A 22,551-nucleotide genomic window follows, 5' to 3' on the forward strand; every position below is an offset into this window, starting at 1 on the left:
CTGTCTGTCCGAACCATGATTATGTTTATCTGTAAAGAACACGATTCTGTATGTCTGTCTGGATCATGACTCTGTCCGTCAGTCTGATTTATGGTTCTGTTCGTTATATTTCTGTGACTCCGGTTCGGACTATGTTTATATCTGTTATGTTCTGCTTTACATACTCGGTACATTTTTCGTACTGACCCCCGTTCTTCGGGGGCTGCGCTACATGCCCGCAGGTACCGACGCACCAGGTGATACGCCGCCAGCGTAGGTTTCTGATTCAGCTGTTTTGAAGAGCTCATTTAATCCGGAGCGTATATTTTTGGTATATATCTCCCGTCTTCTGTATACTCTGTATGTATGGATATTCTAGGTACGGCGGGGCCCTATCCCGTCATATGACTCTGTATGTCTGTAGAGGCCTGTAGATAGATGTGTGGGTTACGGGTTTCGTCTGTATGTTAGCCTTGTCGGCTTATCCGTATGTTTCTGTATGTTCAGATATATATATGTTTGCGCGCGTGCCGTAGTTGTATCGGCCTACTTTTGTAATTTTTGTTTCAAAAAAAAATCTGTACGATACGAAATTCGGTCAGGTAGGTATGTACGGGTACCCAGCTAGGGTGCCAGTCGCGGCCCACGGGGTTGGGTCGTGACAGTCCCACTCTGGAAGCAGAATTATCTTGGCCTGGCGACACAATGCTGTGATAAGACAAGGAAATACCATGTTCTGATTGGGCTTGTGTTCCCGCATATGCAGCTCCTCAGCTATCATCTCCCCAATATTCATCAGGTACCTGGACATGAAAGACGCAATAGTGACTGCCTGACTAGTGGACAGAGTATTATCTGCCTGAGTGGGGGTGATCCTGTACCGCATCAAGGTCCACCAAAATTTAGCCTCGGTGGACAAACAGCTTTTAGTGATCTTGACCTTGCCATCATTAGTCCATTTTTGCTCATGTGGCTCAGATGTAATAAGCACCGCAGTCCATTCCCTGACGGATTTCTTGTCCTTCCTGTCTCGTTTGTCTAAGAACAGGCTCAGGTCAGTAGGAGCCACAAAATCATCACCAAACAGGACCTTGTTGATGGCGGTAGAGGAAATATCGACGAGGGAGTTCCGGATCGTCACATTTTCCAGCATGGGAATCTGATGCCAAGCAAGATTCCGCTTCTTCATTGACATTAGGACAGCCCCATATGAAGCATAGAACTCCCGAACAATATGCGGAGCATACTCTCCCGGCTCATGAGTGAATGCATCTAACTTGTACCCTTTGATGGTTTCATCCAGCTGTGGATGAGCTGAAATACCATCGAAAATCAGCCGCCGTTCTTCAAATATTTTCCGCAGCGGCTGTCCACTAGGCCCTGTCCCGGCCATCCATTGATCATATAACTCCTTCGACCCCTTTATTGAGAACCGCAACATCTCTTCATCTAATCGTTTTGTCCTGATGACCAGCTTGCGACCCTCAGGCGGCGTATCAGCAACTGAATCACTGTCCTCATTAAACCCTGCTGAGTCACTCTCTGGTGTAGTTTGGGTAGCAGCTCCCCTGCTTGATGCTTCCGCGTCCGAATTCCCCCCCTCAGACTGAGAGGCTTCCGATGTAGATTTAGACGGGGTCATAGTTGGGGGCAGCGTAGATGTGATTGCCACTGTAGCTTGGGCGGGGGCCCCCCTGACTTTGGGTGGAGGTATAACCTCGGCGTACTCGGACCCCGAATGTTCCCCTTCCGAATCGGAAGATTCATTTATTAATCTGGAACCCGAGCACGCCTTCTTCCTGTTGCCCGTGCTGTGTGCCCCCTCTTTCGTTGATTTCCTTTTGTGACCCATTCCTGCAAAAGACACAGCGTATTAGTAACCATCGACCATCAGATCAAAAGTAAGACCATTAGACTGCTCCAAATATTTGTTCTGTCAGTGGGCGTAAGCACAACAGACGGACCGTAAACCAGTTTACGGTCCGTAAAGTGTAATCGTAAACTGGGCAGTTTTGTCGATAACATGTTGTTCCTTGTTAACCTTAAATACGGACCGTAATTTGTAATACGGTCCGTAAAGTGAGGTCGTGTTACGCACCACAGATAGACACTTTTTGATTTCAAACTTTCATTGCTCATCGTGGTTTCACATTGTGTTCGGGGCTTAGGTTACTCAGACTTCACCTATTTTCTACCAATTTTCATAATTCTCGCAGAGTCAAGCCATTGGTGGGCAGACCAAAACTACAAATTTTGAATTCGAAGTATGGAATGCCCTCCAACCCATTTGGGTGTAATTAACACTGACCCACAAGAATTGGAAAGGATTAAACATATTTATCCCCCACAAGATCATTAACCAAGGTATTAAATGTAGAATTTCACAAACCCAGTCTAAACAATCACTTACCACTAAGTTCAAACTCACAGATGTAGAAGAATAAGGAAAACCAATCATACCTTTTTTTTTATGAAGAACTACGTGACAACTGTATGCACAGATTTTGAGAGAAAACACTTGAATTACCAACGAATTTAACCCTAGGGCAGGGGCAGAAAGGGATACGATTGTGTGGTAAGATAGGTCAGTTGGTGAGTGGGGTTGGTGAATTTATGGTGGTGAGGAGAATGGAAGGTGATGGGTTCAATGGTGGGAAATTGTGGGGATGGAAGAAAATGAAAAATGTGAAGATGGAGGGGAATCGTGGTGTAAGGAGAAATAATGGAGGGCATTTGAATAGGTGTGTCCGTTTTATTTAACTGCTGCGTTTTTTTTTTGTTCTAAATACGGTCCGTAAATGGATTTACGTCCCGTCTTTAGAGGTATTATGGTGGACAGTACACTGTAGTGTCTGATGTTGGTTTACGACCATGTAGGACGGACCGTATTTCATAATACGGTCCGTAAATCTGATCGTAAACCAACATGTTCATTACCTTGCTCACTGTTTTGCAGCATTGTTAAAGACGACCTGGTTTACGAGCCGTATTATGAAATACGGTCCGTAAACTTCAGGCGTCTTTTGCACTGTTGCGGAACAGTGTTTGACAATTGGACTTACCTGCAATTCAGCACAATTTTTCTGTCATATCTTCCTGCACCAAAACAACCATTACCCTATATGTACGAATAACAATAACGAAAAAAATAAACATTACACTTGGGTTGTCTCCCAAGAAGCGCTTGATTTAACGTCGCGGCACGACGGTGGTAACCAATCACTCCTTGTCTTGGTACACCAGCTCATTGTTTGTTCCCAGGTGTTTCAACCTGTAGCGATCAACAATCCTACCTTCCGAGACCATTCCGTGGTAGTGCTTCAATCTCTGCCCATTTACCTTAAATGTCTGAGTACCATCTCCGGACTTCAATTCAACCGCGCCATGAGGTGAGGTATCTACCACCTCAAACGGACCAGACCACCTGGATTTGAGTTTACCCGGTAGCAACTTCAGTCGAGAGTTAAACAGTAATACAGAGTCACCCTTGTAGAACTCTCGCTTCAGAATTTTCTTGTCATGGTACTGCTTCATCCTTTCTTTATAAAGGGCTGCACTCTCATAAGCCTGGTCGCAAAATTCATCCATCTCATTCAATTGAAACAACCGCAGCTTGGTTGCTTCCTCCCAATTCATGTTCAGCTTCTTTAGCGCCCACATAGCCTTGTGTTCGAGTTCAACCGGCAAATGACAAGCTTTCCTGAATACAAGCTTGAAGGGTGAAGTCCCAATTGGAGTCTTGAAAGCAGTCCGGTATGCCCATAGAGCGTCATCGAGCTTTCGGGCCCAATCAGTTCTATTGGCATTCACTGTCTTTGCTAGAATACTTTTAATTTCCCTATTGGACACTTCCACCTGTCCACTTGTTTAAGGGTGATAAGGCGTTGCCACCCTATGCTTCACACCATATTTCTCCATCAGTCCCGCAAACGCTTTATTGCAAAAGTGGGATCCACCATCGCTGATTATCGCCCTCGGAGTACCAAAACGAGTAAATATGTTTTTCTTAAGGAACCCCATAACACCTTTGACCTCATTATTGGGTAAAGCCACCGCCTCAACCCATTTGGACACATAATCCACAGCTACCAAGATGTATTTCATTCCACCAGAACTCACAAACGGTCCCATAAAGTCGATTCCCTAGCAATCGAACACTTCCACCTCCAAAACAAAATTCATAGGCATCTCTTGCCTTCTGCCTATATTCCCTTGCCTTTGACACTGATCACAGGACCGCACCAATAGATTAGCATCATGAAAAATAGTCGGCCAGTAATAGCCGCACTCAAGTACCTTGGCTGCAGTCCGGTTTCCGCTATGATGACCCCCTACAGGAGAGTCATGGCATGCCTTTAGAATATCCATCACTTCACTTTCTGAGACACAACGCCGAATGTTGTTATCAGCGCATGTGCGGAACAAATAAGGCTCATCCCAATAATACTGCCGAGCATCCCGCAAGAATTTCTTCTTTTGGTAAGTTTTGATATCATCGGGAACTATACCTGTTACCAAATAGTTTGCAAAATCAGCATACCATGGTGCTACCTCATTTGACACTGCCAACACCCTCTCATCTGGAAACGCATCATCTATATCAAGCTCATCAGACGGTCTCTCAGCTTCTTCAAGCCGAGAGAGATGGTCAGCCACCTGGTTTTCAGTGCCCTTTCGGTCTTTTACCTCAAAATTGAACTCTTGTAGCAGTAGCACCCATCTGATCAGTCGCGGCTTTGCTTCCTTCTTTTCCATGAGGTATCTCAAGGCTGCATGATCAGTATAAACCACAACTTTGGACCCCAATAAGTAGGCCCGAAATTTTTCGAAAGCAAACACAATGGCAAACAACTCTTGCTCTGTCACTGTGTAATTCATCTGTGCAGCATTCAGCGTTCTGCTAGCATAATAGATAGGGTGCATAATTTTATTGTGCCTCTGCCCAAGCACAGCACCTATTGCTAAACAACTAGCATCACACATCAGTTCGAATGGTAGGGACCAGTCAGGAGAAATAATAATAGGAGCAGTAGTGAGACGCACTTTTAACTCTTCAAACGCCTTCTGGCACTTCTCATCAAACACAAATTTAGCCTCTTTTTCAAGAAGCTTGCACAAAGGATTTGCAACCTTAGAGAAATCTTTGATGAAGCGCCTGTAGAACCCAGCATGCCCCAAGAAACTGCGGACACCTTTTACTGAGATAGGTGGAGGAAGTTTGGAAATCACATCAATTTTTGCTTGATCGACCTCGATTCCCCTTTCAGAGATTTTGTGACCGAGGACGATTCCTTCCTTCACCATAAAATGACATTTCTCCCAGTTCAGCACCAGATTTGTCTCTTCGCACCTTTTTAGCACTTGACCCAGATGGCCAAGACAATCATCGAGTGAGTCACCCACCACGGAAAAATCATCCATGAACACCTCCAAGAAATCCTCCACCATGTCGGAGAAGATTGACATCATGCACCTCTGAAAAGTCGCTGGTGCATTACACAAACCAAAAGGCATCCGGCTGAATGCAAATGTCCCATAAGGACAAGTGAACGTGGTTTTCTCCTGGTCTTCCAGAGCAATGTTGATCTGATTGTAACCTGAATAACCATCGAGGAAACAATAATAAGAACGCCCTGCTAGTCTATCCAACATCTGATCAATGAAGGGCATAGGGAAATGGTCTTTGCTCGTGGTTGTGTTGAGCTTGCGATAATCCATGCAAACTCTCCAACCTGTGACAGTTCTGGTCGGGATCAACTCATTCTTAGCATTCGGTACAACAGTGATGCCGCCTTTCTTAGGAACACATTGGACCGGGCTCACCCATTTACTATCAGCAATAGGGAAAACCACGCATGCATCTAGCCATTTGATTATCTCTTTCTTGACAACCTCTTGCATGTTCTCGTTTAGTCGCCTCTGATGCTCTACACTTGGTTTGCTGCCATCCTCCAACTGGATTTTGTGCTCACAGATCCCAGATGGGATACCTCGAATATCTGCTATGGTCCAACCAATAGCACGCCTATACTCTCTTAATACCTCCAAAAGTTGCACAATCTGCTCCTCAGTCAATGAAACTGACACAATCACTGGTAATGTGTTGTCGGGACCAAGGAATTCATATCTCAAGTGTGATGGGAGCTGTTTAAGCTCCAATCTAGGCGGCTCAATGATTGAAGGCTTTGCTGGAGGAGTTGTTCTATTTTCCAGATCAAGACTCAGCTTCTTTGGTTGGTATATGTATGAGCCCAACCCAACAAGTGAATTAACTGTTTCCTCATAGTCTTTCATATCTTCAGCATCGAAATTCATCAGAATCCCAGCCAATGCCTCACCCAAGTTTTCTTCTTCCATTTTGAACTCTACTGCATTAGTGACAACATCAATTGAATCAATTACCGAAATGCTCTCATAGGCACTTGGTAACTTCATCCCTTTGCTAGCTTGAAAAATCACTTCTTCATTGTTGATTCGGAACTTGATTTCATTTTTCTCTGAATCCATAAGAGCCCTCTCTGTTGCAAGGAAAGGTCTCCCCAGAATGATAGGAATGTCCCGATCAACAGCACAATCAAGGATCACAAAATCAGCGGGCAACATAAAATCACCAACCCGCACAATTACATCATCTACCACCCCAATTGGTCTTTTGATAGACCTATCAGTCATCTGCAATCTCATTGTAGTCGGCCTTGGCATCCCCAAACATGATTGTTTATATATAGCAAGGGGCATCAAATTTATACTCACCCCATTATCACACAAGGCGCGAGCAAAATCATGGTGCCCAATAGAACAAGGAATGGTGAACACTCCAGGATCTCCCTTTTTCTGAACAAGTGTGGTTGAGATGATGGAACTCACAGTGTGAGTCAAACTCACGGTATCATGTTGAACCGTCTTCTTCTTGGTTAGCAAATCCTTCAAATATTTTGCAAAACCGGGCATCTCCTTGACGGCTTCCAAGAAGGGAAAATTTAGAGATAATTGCTTCAGCTGATCGTAATATTTTTCAAATTTAGCATCTTCCTTATTTTTTACCATCCTCTGAGGAAACGGGGGTTTAGATTTGAAAAGTTGTGTCAAAGGGCGGAGGGCCCCTTTTACAGCCTGCTTACTTGTGTTATCAGCTTCCGTCACTATCTCTGGAATTTCAGGAACCTTCTTGTCAGCAGGAATCTCATCAGCAGTAATGGGTGCTTTAGACTGCACCTCATTTTCTTCATTTATCGGCTCAAGATCAATCATTCTCTCCGCAGCCCCTTGTATTGTTTTACCACTCCTAGTAGTGATGGCAAACGCACGGTCTATACCGCCTCCCCCATTTCTGGGATTTGGAACAGTGTCACTCGGAAGTCCTCCCTTTTTAGGAGGGTGTTGCTCTCTAGAAATGTCCCTCATCTGCGACTCAAGCTTCTGAATGGCTGCTGTATGGGACCCTACTGTTTCTGTCAGCCCAGATAAAGTTCTGTCAGACTTAGATTGGTTTGCCAGAATCTGCTCAAGCATTGCTTCAACCTTCGAACTACCTTGCTCTGATGACTCACTTTTAGGTGGTATATAAGGATTTGTACTCTTGTTCCCAAAATTGTTGCTGTTGTTATAACTCCTGTGATTTCCACTACCAAAATTGTTGTTGTAGTTACCAGAATTATTGTAAGCACCTTGGCCTTGGCCTTGCTGCGGTCTCCATTGATTTTGACTCTGATAGCCACCTTGGTAATTCTGTCTCTTATGACCCCCTTGAGGGTTGTTGACATAGTTGGCATCTTCAACCTGCCTAGATGGCCCCTCAAGGAACGGACCATCTTGAGCATGGTACATCCCTTGCGGCAAGACTGTATTATCTTCACAAACATTTACCTTTTTGATTTGAGTTTCATCAAATTTCTTTATCAGCAAGGCAATATTTGTAGCAAGTGCTACCAATGTTTGCTGGGTGTCTTGATTCTCCCTCACCATATTTTGGATCATAGCACTACCATATGGTACCACATCAGCATTGTTTGAGTGCCAAGCCTGATTATGAGTTGTCAGCCTGTTAAGTATGGTGGTCACTTGTTGAAAGGTCTTGTTCATAAAACAACCATCAGCTGCATTATTAGCCACTGACTGTGACACTGGTTCTAATCCTCGATAGAACTTCTCCATCAATATATGATCCAGAAAACCATGATTCGGGCTGTCCTGCAAACACTCCTTGAATCTCTCCCATGCTTCATATAGTTGTTCCCCCGGTCGCTGCTTAAATTCATATATCTTATCACGAATTTCAGCTCTTTTGCTAGGGGGATACCACTTTGTGAGAAAAACAGTTGTCATTTCTGCCCATGAAGTAATGGAATTCCGGGGAAGCTTCTCAAACCATGTTCTTGCTTCTCCAGCTAGGGAATGTTTGAATAACCTCAACCGAAGAGCATCTTGTGAAACATTGTTCTGGATGTGATTAGCACACACATCCACAAAATTCTTCAAATGACGGTGGGGGTCATTCTCGGTAGAGTTCCGAAAATATCCCTCAAGCTTCAACAACTGGTATAGAGTGGAATCAATTTTCACAGTAGTGGCTCCAAATCGAGGCTGAATAATAGGAGATGCATAGTCTTCCTCCGGAACAAATTCAGCGAAAATATTTTCATCAACTGGTTCATTCGCCTGATTGTTCACCACATTTCCTTGGTTGTCAGCTCGTTGATTTTGCTGATGTCGATTCATGATCACCTTATTTACGCAAGTAGCAGACAAGATGTGATGAATTAAGCAAAAGACTTCAATCAATGCAAACACTATTTAGTAATTTCAAAACCGCATTCCCCGGCAACGGCGCCAAAATTTGATACGCTCAAATTACACCTATTAATGGTATAACGCGGACGTTGTCATATATAGTAACCCAACAAGGTTGGGGTCGAATCCCATAGAGAATATGGTGTGAAAAGGTTACCAAAGTCGTAGATGCTAAGTTCTAGGTCTAATGTCTTAATCCGATAATTTGTATAAAAGTTGGTTGTTTCTATGACTAATTGCTAAACTATTGCTTTGGTGGAAATTTATGGTAAAAGAAACTAAGGTTGTGTCCCCATTAGATAGAGTATATGATCATGGGTATTGATCTTGATATACTTGTAATGGATCATTATATGAATGCACTTAATCTCTATGTGAATCTCTACTATTTCCCAATAAATAAAGATTATATCTTTCTATGATTTTTCCAAATATAAGAAAGTGATTAGGAAGAACGATTAATCATGCCAAGTAAATTCCTCTTATTCCTAAGTGAATTTATTAAACAAAGGTTAAAGCTTTCAGTTCTTGTTAATTATTCTTACCAACCTTAATTATTTTTCCAAATAAATTTAGGGTTTATGGCTTTAATTAATGTTTGCAACCATTAATTATGAATGAAGAATGAAGAATAACTAAACCCTAATAATCCATTATGTGTATATCATTCACAAGACCCAATTACAAAACACCTATCATTTGGGTTCACAACCCTAGTAAGGGAATTTAGCTACTCATAACAAAGAACAAGAAATAAGAAATTTGAGAATTCATAATTGCTTACTTTGAAATGGAAAAGAATTGACAATACTTGATGTTTGAATCTTCAAAAACTAGAGAGAAGTTTTTGTTCTAAGTTCAGAGACAAAAATATGATGAATGCCCTAATAAAAACCCTACAAAGACTATTTATAAGGTTTGAAAAATACACAAGTTACAGATTTTTCACTTCAGTCCCGTCATGATGAAATACGGTCCGTAAATCACTTTACAGACCGTAAAACGATTCACGCCCAAGTTAACTTTTCAGTTGTTGTCTGAAATACGGACCGTAAAGTGGTTTACGGTCCGTAAACAGCATGATCGTCTTTCACCTTCGCCAACTCAGCCTTTCTTCTGCCAGTGCTTGAATGGTTAAACACGTGCTGGAAGACAGGCCGTAAACTGAAACACGGTCCGTAAACACAGCTCGTATTTTGCCATCTTCCTCAGCTTGACTTTCTGCTTCTGGAATCCTTTAATACGACCCTGGAATACGGCCCGTATTGTGGAATACGGACCGTAAACCAAGTTTACGCCCTGATTTTGCATCTTTAACTGCTGTCATGCCAAATCTGATCCTTTTCCTGAAAAACACCAAAACAACACGTAAAATCACAACGACTTGCTTAACAACAAGTAAAACTTATAGATGAAAAGTATCGATTGTGGTGTGAAAATCACGCCACATCAGCCATGTGACATAAAAAGTGGGCTCCGCCCATAGCCATGTGTCCATGTTCTTACTTAAGGGACCAAAGTTTATACAACAAGACAAGTGGATGTATTGGTTATTTTAAGAAAATTCTAGAAAAGGGGAGAAGACCCATGTGTCCATAACTTTTATTTGAGGGACTTAAAAATAAATAAGGATAAATGATGGAAAAAGAAGGATAAATAAGACATATTTCTCATCTTCTTTCCTTAAGAGAAATCAAGAAACTTGGAGAAGCCCCAAGTTGAAGGCCATTCGGCCATGTGCGCCCCAACAAGAACCTTGAGAAAAATTCGTCCAAAAATTATTTTCCTACTAATTGGAAGGTCCTTAGCAAAGTGGAGTACCTATTGGAGCAAGAAAAACATCTATTCTTGCAAGTTCATAACCATGGTCAAGTGAAGAAGTTGAAGGAAAAAGGTAAAAATTAATTTCCTTTTATATGTTATGGATGATTTATGTATGTTGAAGTGTGTAGAAAAGGATTAAATTCATGAAATATGTGTGTATATGTGTTGGCCGAATGGAAGTGGTGTGGTGTAGAAACAATGGATTAATTTACTTAGTATTTAGATTGTTGTTGTAATGTATAGAAATAGATGAAAATTCATGAAAATATGTATGTTGTTGTTGTGGCCGAATAAGGGGTTGTTTTGGTAAGTTATGGTAAATTGATTTCATTTGATATTCTAGTTGTTGTTGATGTGGATTCGACGATGCGAATAAAAGTTTGATGGCTTGAAATGAAGTTGTAATCGTTGTAGGATTGTTGAAGAGGTTAATGCGACACTAGCATGAATTCTTATAATTGTATGAACGGTATTGTAACATGTGAATTTTGATATAGTTTATGAATCTATAATAAGGAAAATGTGTTGTTGTTGTCCTTGTTGAAGTTGGAAGATTTCGGACTATGTTGTAAGTTGGCTAGGCCGTTTAAAATATTGTGTGAGTTGCTTGAAGTATTCGTGAGTATCGTTCGAATGGTTTTGGATTAATACTTGAATATATGAGCAACCATATTGGCTTGATCGTATGCGGTTCGATTGAATATAATTGTTGGTATTATTGTTGATAATGTGGCCGAGTTCGATTCTCGGATTTGTTGTTGTGAAATTGACCGAGTTAGATTCTCGGGGATGGTGTATTACAGGGGAATTGCTGCCGAAATTTTAGCAGAATATAAATGAATTCATTTGAAAGAATAAGACTAGTATATGCCGATGAATCTAATGATTATATAAACTTTCTTGAATGTAGATTAACATGTTTGGATAAATAAGCATAGCTAATAAGGCGTGGCACAGGTATGTAAGGCTTAGTCTTTCTTTCTTTTGGCATGTCCTAGAGCTAAGTAAGGCATGACATGACACGCACCTCGGGGTAATTCTACTCTTTGATTCCGAGTTTGGTTATGATGTCTATTCTCTTTTGTCATAAGTATGTTTCGTATGGTTGAGTCTATTGTATGATCACTAAATGAATAAGTTACTTCATATGGTATGATATGTATCCGTGATTCCGAGACTCTGTTCGATATGTTCCCGAGGTTGCCTATGATTCTGATTCACTCCTAATATAAGTATGTCTGAGATGATCAAGCTTATTATATGATCGAATAATGAGATGAGAATAAAGAGTTTGTTCTGAAAGAGTTCTGTAAGTTCTTAATGTCCCCAACGTTTGTAAAGGATATTGGATTTGCTTGAAACGTTCGTAAAAGCTCTATGGTAAAAATGTCCGTAACTTTCACATACTAACTCCGATTAACTTGAAATATGTTTATGATCCTTCAAAGGTACACTTCCGGTATCTTTTCTATAATATATGGATGTTAAATTGAATTGGATTTTACCTTATCTTGCACCGTCCCTTGTATTATGGAACATATAAAGAATTCGGGAAAAATTCAGGACAAGAGTAACCATACACACGAATACGAAGTGAATATTAGTGACCACGAAGGCTAAATAGTCATTAAAAGAGAAAGATGCGTTACGAGGGCGTTTTGAACATTGCCGAGACCCCAACTTGCCCATATTATGTGATATAGGTAGTACGTGGAAGCGGAGGTAAAAATACTAACACCGAGACACTGAAATACATTAAAGTTTCAAGATTAAGCGTGCTCAGGTGGGAGTAATTTCATGATGGGTGACCCCCTGGGAAATATGCTGAAATTTTCACAAATGTGGGAACAACAGACGAATGTGAAGCTAGGTAGTCCAATGTAAATTAGAGTGTGTGGAGTGGTTACAAACCCTATAAAAGTCATGTAGGCTGAGACGGACAAGACTAACGGAAGAGGAGAAAGCGTGACAGAAAGGGGACTTATTAACGTGGGGCCAACGTTCGGAGCTTACTCAATGGACTTACGACATAAAAGAGACCTAAGCGACATGTGAGATGTCTACGAAGGAGACCTCCCCCGAAGTATTATGATACACTATGAGGCCAGTTTAACATTCGAGGACGAATGTTCTAAAGGGGGGGAGAATGTTATATCCCGTATTTTTAAACGTCAGATTAATTGCTGAGGTGGGACCCACACATCTAGATTTTTTTGGGACATCTGAAAATTCATATGAATCACATGTGAGAAGTTAAACACAACTCAAGAAGGACCCTTGGGCCAAATCAAAGTGGAAGTCCTCCAAACGAATATTTTTAAGAAAACGTTTTCGGGTGATCTGACTTCAAGGGGCAAAAAACGGTATTATAAGTTTGGAATTCGGAAAATTACCAAGAAATAGAAGTTGTAGATAATTGAATTAGCTTTCCAACCATAGGTCGTGGGTCCCCAGGTGACGTCGGTACAAAAAGATATGGACGTTTTAAGATCGAAAGGTCAGTGGGCTAGGCCCAACTCGGGACCAAACCGAGTTGGCCCAAAAAAACCAAAAAAAATAAGTGGGCTAAGGTTTGGGCCTTGTTTGGCCGTCCATTTGGTGTGGGATTAAGCCCACATCAAGGTTAATGAGTAAATAAAGAGATGACCAAGTCATCTTTTTCATCAAACTCTCTAGAATTTTCAAGAAAGTAAGAACAAGAAAAGGAGGAGAAAAACTTGAAGGCCATTTCGGCCAAGATCAAAAACCAACAAGAAAATTGATAAAAATTCTTCAAAATCATCTTCTACCAAGTAAAGGGTGATTAACAAGGTGGAGTTGTTGTTGGAGCAAGAAAGATTCAAAATCATACAAGTTGTCAAGTTGTAGTCAAGTGAGAAGTTGAAGAAGAAAGGTGAGTTTTGATCTTGTTTTATGTGTTATATATGGTTTATATGTGTTGTAGTATGCTAAAATGGATGAAATTCATGAAGGAGAGAAATATAGTACATGGCCGTGTGTATGTATATATGTGTAGGAGTCATGCTTCAATTATTTTAATTAGTGTTTGGTTGTTATTGCTGTGAATGATATGTGGAAAATGGAAGTTGAATGAATTTTGAGAAGTTGTAGTGTGTATGTTGGTGTGGCCGTGTGGTTATGGTGAAAAAATGGAAGAGAATGAGTCAATTTTATTTAGTATGATGTTGTTGGAATATAGATTATGAGGTTGTTATTGTTTTCATTAAAGTTAGAAAGTTTTTGGAAGAAGTAGTAAGTTGATTGAATATGGAAGTTGTTAGTATTGCTGTTGTTGGAATTGTGGTTGATATTTTGGCCGGATTTGAATTCCCGGGATTGTTGTTGATTGAAATTAGCCAAGTTGAACTTGGTGGGATGGAGTATTTATAGGGGAAGTGCTGCCGAAATTTCGGTAGCCAAATGTTTCTTTAAGATTCTAACTCTAAGTACCCTAATAAGAGTTTTGGTAAACATGACCAATTTGCAGATTTTGACGAGATTGCGACGTGAATTTGGAATAGCAAAAGGAGCGGAAAGAGGTATGTAAGGCTTCACCCTCCCTTCTATGGCATGTCTTAGCTGTAATAAGTCGGGTACGAGCCTCGGGGACAGCCCTAGTCCCCGGAATCCGCACCTAAAGTTTTCCACTTTTTGTTCAATAGAATTGAACTAGAAAGTGTGCATATAATGGAAAGACCTCTTAAACCCTTAGAACTTGCACGAGTGGGACCCGATTACCCTAGAACCCTCACAAGTAATGACATGACACGTAATATATGTAAATAACATACGCCACCCCATCCGGCCCGAGGTGGGCCCGCTACTCTCGGATTTTTCCTTACAGTGTTGCTTGACTTATTAGAAGTGAATCCAAAGGGAACTTTTGATCCCAATTTCGTTACCAAATGATAAGTACTATGACTCCTCCAATGAGGACCCTTCCATGACGGTAATGATAACAATGACGTTAGATAAGAGGATATGCCTATGATACGTGCTACCGGAACGACTCTATGACCAAGATAACTAAGCTAAGTATCTTATGTAAATATGAAAATGATAAATTAATTTTTGAATCTTATTTATATTTCCTAGCTATGACTTTATTTTCTAAAGATTTCAAAGTCTATGAACTGTCATCTATGATGCCCACAATTTCATTCTACGTTTACTTTAATACTATTCTCCATTGACCATCTCACCTCAAAATATTCGTCCCTTCGAGGTGAGACAAGAGCGATCACGAGTATTCCATAATGTAATCGGAGGTCACCGGCCTTACGCCGCTCCGATGGCTATATGATTTTTCCTTGGGCTCCCTTGTGTGCTTATAGGATATATACATATAGAAAACATGTCTATGTATATAAGACATGTATATATATATATATATATATATAACATGTATATGTATATAAGATATGTATAAGTATATAAAAGATATATATGTATATAAGATAAGTAAATGTATATAAGACATGTATATGTATGCAAGCTATGTATATGAACCTGGGTTGGGGGGAAGGGATACATGGGGGAATGGGAAGGGAAACATGTTTCATTGCTACCTGATCAGCTGGCTTATCATCCCGGATGCGGGGTGCCCGGACGCGGGATATATGGGTGAGCCGGTGTATATCGGCGCTATGTGGGTGAGCCGGCATTGATCGGCGCTATGATATGACCTACCATGTCATGACCAGACATGCTATGATAAGATATGCTATGGTAAGCTATACTATGACATGATATGCTATGATCTGCTATGACAGGACATGATATGACAAGCTATGTTATGCTATGATACGCTATGATATGCTATGCTATGGTAAGACATGCTATGACACGCTATGCTATGACACGACATGCTATAACATGCCATGCTACGATATGAGGTACTATGTAATGATATACTATAGCCTGACACTCTATGACACGATATACTATGACGTGATATACTACGACAAGACAAGATAAGATATAATACGATATGATACTAGATGATAATATATGACATGAGATACGTTCTATCTTCTATATTCTGTGACTCCATGACATTATTAATTATACATTATGTTACTGCTAGTGTTATCTTTCATGCCTTACATACTCGGTACACTATTCGTACTGACGTCCCTTCTTGTGGACGCTGCGTTTCATGCCGCGCAGGTCAGCAGATAGGCGGATTTGATCCTTAGGAGCCTTACCAGCAGTGTTGACAGCGCTCCAGTTGTTCCAGAGCCTCATTTCTGCGGTACTATTTTGTGTATGTATATTCGGGCACGGCAGCACCCGGCCCTTTCTATGTATAAGTGTACTACGTCTAGAGGCTCGTAGACAGTTATGTACAATCAGTTAAGTACAGTTAGATATATGGTGTTTTGGCATGCTAATGTTGATGTATAATTGATAACAAAGTTTATTAGTCTATGTTCAGAATGACGCCGCTAATGTTAATGTTCAAAAAACAAATGGCTCTGTTTACATGGCTTGCTAAGAGGTAAAGGTAAAACGATAGACAAGGGGTGCTCGGTACAAGTATCGGGTACTCGTCACGGCCCCTAGACGGGTCGTGACAATACCCATTCTGGGGAATCAAAGATGATGTCATGGGTTTACAAACTACGACATTCGAGGATGAATATTTCTAAGGGGAGAAGGATGTTACACCCCAGAAAATTTCGCGCTACCAAGACTATAGACGGCTTAGTATGAGCTCAAAGAAGAGTAAAGTCATACAAGGATTAAGGATGAAGATTATATTATATGAGTATTAAATGGGAAGTTGAGCAAGTCTTAAGAAGGACCCTTAAGCCAAATATGGGCATAAGCCCTCCAAAAGGATGATTTAAGGATACGTTTTCGGATGATCTGAATTGAAGAGGCCAAAACGCCATTATAAGTTTGGAATTGGGAAACGCACCAACAATGAAAGTTATAGATAATCGAATGAATTCTCCAACCATAGGTCTTTATCCCTCATAAAATATCGGGATCAAGAGTTATGACCTTTTTACTAAACGAACGCGCAGGCAGAAAAATAAGCTTGCGCGAACGCGCTAAACAGTTTTTGAGTCGGTGCAGGCAAATTCTAAAATGTTATATAAGGGGGCTTATCCCCTTATTTTCAGACCAAACACCCCTAAATGTTCCCAAAAACTCTAGAGAGTTCTCCCAACCTCCAACCATCAAATTTTAAGCTCAATTCAAGTATAATCCCCGAATTCTGGTCCAGACAGCATATAGTTGCGATTGTAAAATCGTATAGCGACGCATTTCGGCTTATGTTCAAGGTGGAGGAGTGAAGATATAGAAATATTATCGGGAGAAAGGTATGAACCTCTTACTAGTAATGCTAATCTTGGTTTATTTACGGAGATAGGACTGTTAAATAGTTATAAAATGATTTTTGTTGGTGGAAATTTGGGATAAACACTATATGGAATGTTTATGGAGTATTTTGATATGGAGAATATTATGGGTGATGTTGGTGTTGTTGTTGTTACTGTTGGTTGTTGAATTATAATTTTGGGCTAGGCATATAAACAGAGGAGATGCTGCCGAAATTTCGGCAGATTCTAGAAAGATTTCTTCGAAGGCTTAGGATAAGTATATAAAAATGGGACTAATCATAGTATGAATGGTCTTATATTTAAACTTCTGGGCTCGGACGGATAAGCGTAGGTAGTTTGAGGCTGAACAGGTATGTTAAGGCTCATCCCTTTCTTTCAAAGGCATGTTTCCTATGTTATGACTCCATAAATGTTTCCATAACCTCCTTGTTTTCAAAAGCTAGAATTTCATGATTCTTAAAGCTTCTCATGATGTTAAAGATGAGACTGTTTCTATGATGATTTCAATGATAATGATGATTTTATGTTTAAAGGCTCCAAGTTTATGATTTCAATGTTATCATGAGAAAGTTTAGTTATTTCATGATTTTCTCGATTTTATTCATAGTTGTTGATCTCACTTTATAATAATTGTTACTTCAAGGTGAGATAGAGCGATGGTTTTTATTCCATAATATAATCGGAGGTTACCGACCTTACGTCGCTCCGATAAATTTGTAGCCTTCGTATAAGCTTTCATACATGTTATTTACGTTATGTATATGTACATATGATATATATATATATATATATATATATATATATATATATATATATATATATATATATATATATATATGGATTGGGCCGTACGTTCCTCGGCACTAACATATGTGGATCGGGCCGTACGTTCCTTGGCACCAACATATGGTATATATATGGATCGGGCCGAACGTTTCTCAGCACTAACATCTATGGATCGGGCTGTGCGTTCCTCAACACTAACATATATGGATCGGGCGGTACGTTTCTCGGCTCTAACATATGATATGTATGAATCGGGTCGTACGTTCCTCGACACTAACATATGATATTTATGGATCGGGCCGTTCGTTCCGTGGCAAAATGATATACTTTTGGATCGGGTTGTACGCTCCACAACACTAACATTTATGGATCGGGTTGCACATTCCGTAACACTAATACTTATGTTTTATGTGTGTATATATAGGTGCTTGTGTGCATACAATTTTAAGATGTACAGGTTATCCCTCCAATTCCATGTTACCTTTCACATCTTTAAATGATGTTATTTATGCCTTACATACTCAGTACATTATTCGTACTGACCCCTTTTCTCCGGGGGCTGTCTTTCATGCTCGCAGGTACAGATACTCAGTTTGGTGATCCGCCAGGCTAGGACTTCTGCTCAGCTGCTTGGAGAGGTCCATTGTTCCGGAGCTTGAAACATTTTGGTACAGATCCTTTTGACATAGACTTATGCACGTTCAGGGATACGGCGGAGCCATGACTCGTCATATTTCATTGGTATACTCTTAGAGGTCTGTAGACATGTGTGGGTTGTATATACGGTTTGGTCAGTTATACAGATGTAGTTCGTTTTGGATATTCCCGCATATAGTGGCAGCCTTGTCGGCTTACATATTTTGTTGTGTTTGGTTAATTGTGACTCCTCAGGAGACAGGTTCATTCTAATATATGGAATTATGAGTCTACAACAAGCTTTTACATTGTCCTTAGTATCAGTCGGATTATATCTAGCAGGTTCGTACGAGTGTCCAACTCGGGCACTAGTCATGGCCCATCGGTTTAGGTCCTGAAAAATTTCTTGTCCGTAATTTACTTAAATAGTAATCATTTTTAACACACCTCATATACCCATTACCATAGTCATGAGATATAGCATTAGCCCATAGTCTCTTTTGACACACAAAAAATATTATTCCCAGTCACCATCATCACACTTTTAAGTCTGAAATCATTCTGGGGCTTCACCTCCTTATACCACGAGCTCTTTTATTTGGATACTTGAATATGACCAAAATTCTTAGGGTTTATGTTAGTCTACTCATGACATACACGGCGTAAAAGCATGAGGTGGAGAACTCCTGCATCTTCGTCTGCATCTCGATACACTTCTTCACCTCATCTTGGGCGAAAGAACTAGCACCAGTAGCAGCACTAGATGAACCAGACTCCATGGAGGGTCATGCTAACCCTAGCAACACACCCTTCATCGACATCGTTTCGATCTCCAAGCGTTCAAAAGGGCCCTGAGGCTGTGAAGCGCCAGCCTCGTCCCTTCCCTCTACATGACCAGCACTACCCTTACCAATAGTGTCGATCTTCCTCTTCCACTTCGGCCCAACGAACCCTTCACCCTCAACAGGTCAAAATCAATGTCAGAGTTAACCATAGAATTAGTGGGCTCTCTCAGCACCTTGGCCTGCTTGCACAATGAGGTAATAAGAGAGGGAAACATCAAGCTCGGACCCTCTTACTAAAAAAAACTCCCCTACTCTAAGATCACTTGCCTACCCATATTCACCAGAACGTTATCCAATACGCAAGCAACCACAAGGGCCTCAGGGTTAGTAATATCAATAGTGTTACTCGAAAGGCGAATTGATTCGGAGAAAATATTTAACCACCTCCTCGCATCGGCGAAAAAATGAGTACCCTTAATGTAACGACCCGTTTGGTCATTATTGAATTTCTGGACCTTTTAACCTTTTCTCGAGCTTGGTTAGCTCCTTTTGATCTGAGGGGATCGTTGATGGGCTTCCCGAGGTGTTTATATTTGATTCGGGTGACATTTTGTGAAAATTGGGCTTAAAGTGAAAATTAGTTGACTCAAAGTTGACTTTTGGGTTAACGGACCTTTTTCAGAAATCCATCGATTCCGAGAGGGCTGGATGGTCATATAAAACTTGTGTACATATTTGGTTCGGTTTCTCAATGCACTCGGGTGCATTTTGGGACTTGGGTTGGAATGTTAGTTTTGAGACATTGGGATTGACTTGGTCAACGAGACCTCTATAAGAGCATAACGAACCGAAGGTGTTTTAAGGGGTCAAGGTCGTGAATTTCTCAAAAATTACGGTAACGACGAAATGGGTCGTTACATCTTACCAGGAAAAGTCCTGTCACCAGCTTTGCCCTTATCATGATCATGCATGATTATAGAATTATCAATACTGCCTGTGGGTGAAATGTTGGGCAAAGGTCTTGGAAATCCTGGTGGAGGTGGTATTTCATTTTTCTCTGACGACATTCTTACATACTTCTGCTTAAAGAAATGGCTCTTTCAAGATGGATAATACAGGATTCATGACACAAAAAATGAAAAAGAATGAACGATTTCTCTAGAGCAAAGGAAAGAAGGAAAGAGAGAAAATTATGATCTAAAATTAGAGATTCTCAAAATATAATCAAATTGTATCTCAAATCTCGTAATCTTTACCATGTCATTTACAAGGTAAGTATATAAAGTTAAGAAATATTGTAATGAAAATACTACTAAATATCGAACATGACATTCTTTACAAATAACTTAAAAAGAAAATAAGACACCTAAATTAAAGGAACTAATCACGATGATGTTGATGATAACAATGTCTATGCCTCAATCCCTAATAAATTAAAATTGATTACATGAATCCTCACTTATCACATTTCTTCATTAGCCCAAGGGACGACATGAGCTAATATTCAACTTGTTTCTCGATACGTTCATTGCACGTGTCTGTAGATCGAGTAGCACATGGTTAGTTTATCTTGAGATTGTTATTCTTATAATCCAACCAAAAAACCTCTTAAATATTCATAAGAATTAAATTAAGAAACCTTGAGGACGTTTCCCTAGAACCTATGAATCTGCATCAAGAAATACTTTACTATTAAGCCTCACAAATCAAGAAACCTTGAACAATAAAGGAATGTCACTCATGCAGTATTAGATATAATATCATTGAGCAAAAGTACTTAAGAAGCAAAAGTAATTAAGAGTTGAGCAAGCTCACCCTCTGATATTTGTTTTCTACGGCGGTTGCGGATTCATTGTAAACCTTGGTCGTGGTCGTGGCGACAAACGCGAATGGGTCGAAACAAAGAGATCTGGGGGAGCCTTTTTTCTTAAACTGCACCTCTTACCAGTAAAAGTCCTTTCAATAGCTTTCTCTTTATCATGATCATGCATGAATATAGGATCATCACTACTGTCTGTAAGTGAAATGTTGGCCAAAGGTCTTGGAAATCCAGGTGAAGTTGGTGTTTCATTTTTCTCTGATTACATTCTTACTTCCATCTGATTAAATAAATGGATTCTCTCTAGACGGATAATGTGGGGATTCAAGACAAAAAAAATGACAGAGAACGGGTGATAGCTCTAGAGGAAAGGAAAGACAGAAGAGGGAAAATTATGAACTAAAATTAGAGATTTTCATAATATAATCAAGTTGCCTCTCGAATCTCATAGTCTTTACCATGTAATTTACAAGGTATGTCTACAAAATGAAAAAATATTGTAATGAAAATTTTACTAAATATCGAACATGACATTCTTTACAAACAACTTAAAAAGAAAATTACACACCTAAATTAAGATGAACTAATCATGATGATGTTGATGATAACAATGTCTATGCTTGAATCCCAAACAATTTGAAATTGATTACATGAGTCCTCACTTATCACATTTCTTCATTAACCCAAGGGACGACATGAGTAAAAAATTTCAACTAATTTCCCGGCACGTGCAATGCACGTGTATGTCGATCGAGTAACAAAGGGTTTGTTTATCCTGGGATTGTTATCCTTATTAATCCAACCAAAAATCACTTAAATATGTATAAGAATTAATTAAGAAACCTTGATGTCGTTGTCTTAGAACCTATGAATTCGCCTCTAGAACTACTTTAAGTAAGCCCCAAAAATCAAGAAACCTTAAAATCAAAAGGAATTTCACTCATGTACTAGATATAAAATCACCGTGCAAAAGTAATTAAGAGGCTAGCTAGCACCATCTGATCTCTATTTTCGAGGGCGGCCGCAGTTTCATCGTAAACCTTTGGCATATGGTCGCAAAGAACAGCGCGAATGGGTGGAAGCAAAGATATTTGAGGAGCCTTTTTTCTGACAAAGCACCTCTTACGACGAAAAGTCATGTCACCAAATTTTCCCTGATCATGCATGATTATAGGATCATCAATACTGCCTGTAGGTGAAATGTTGGCCACAGGTCATGGAAATCCAAGTAGAGGTGGTATTTCATTTTTCTCTGACGACAATCTTACCTCCTTCAGCTTAGAGAAATTACTTGTTTCTAGATGGATAATATAGGGATTCGAGACACAAAAAATGACATAAAATGAGTGCTAGCCCTAGAGCAAAGGTGTTATAGCCCGTATATTGTACGTTTGGAAATTCCAAAGTCGTCGTGGAATGTTAAGGGCGAGACCATTTTCAAAAATGGTTTTAATGTGCAAGTTGTTATAAAAAATATTTTTATGACTATTATCAGTATGGAAATATTGAGAAAGGTTAAGGGTAAGAAGTGAAATTCGCAAAATGGGCCATGGAAATAATGTGGAAGGCTAGGGGCAAA

General features: G+C 40.1%; 1 protein-coding gene and 1 non-coding gene across 2 annotated transcripts; one reads left to right on the plus strand and one right to left on the minus strand.

Moving 5' to 3' along the window:
* Nucleotides 1-1,742: 1,742 nt before the first annotated feature.
* LOC132607758 (uncharacterized) lies at nt 1,743-19,147 on the minus strand. The gene is made up of 10 exons (XM_060321840.1): nt 19,026-19,147; nt 10,057-10,115; nt 8,542-8,750; nt 8,279-8,418; nt 7,629-7,960; nt 7,101-7,517; nt 5,869-6,347; nt 4,495-5,775; nt 3,042-3,097; nt 1,743-1,833 (listed from the first exon to the last, which is right to left on the minus strand). The coding sequence occupies exons 1-10, from the start codon at nt 19,145-19,147 to the stop codon at nt 1,743-1,745; spliced, it is 3,186 nt and encodes a 1,061-aa protein (XP_060177823.1).
* LOC132608432 (small nucleolar RNA R71) lies at nt 8,150-8,255 on the plus strand. Its single transcript, XR_009570355.1, has one exon. It is a non-coding gene; the product is annotated as a small nucleolar RNA R71 (small nucleolar RNA).
* Nucleotides 19,148-22,551: the final 3,404 nt, after the last annotated feature.

This window comes from Lycium barbarum, chromosome 8 (genome assembly GCF_019175385.1).
Source record: "Lycium barbarum isolate Lr01 chromosome 8, ASM1917538v2, whole genome shotgun sequence".
Taxonomy (NCBI): Eukaryota; Viridiplantae; Streptophyta; class Magnoliopsida; order Solanales; family Solanaceae; genus Lycium; species Lycium barbarum.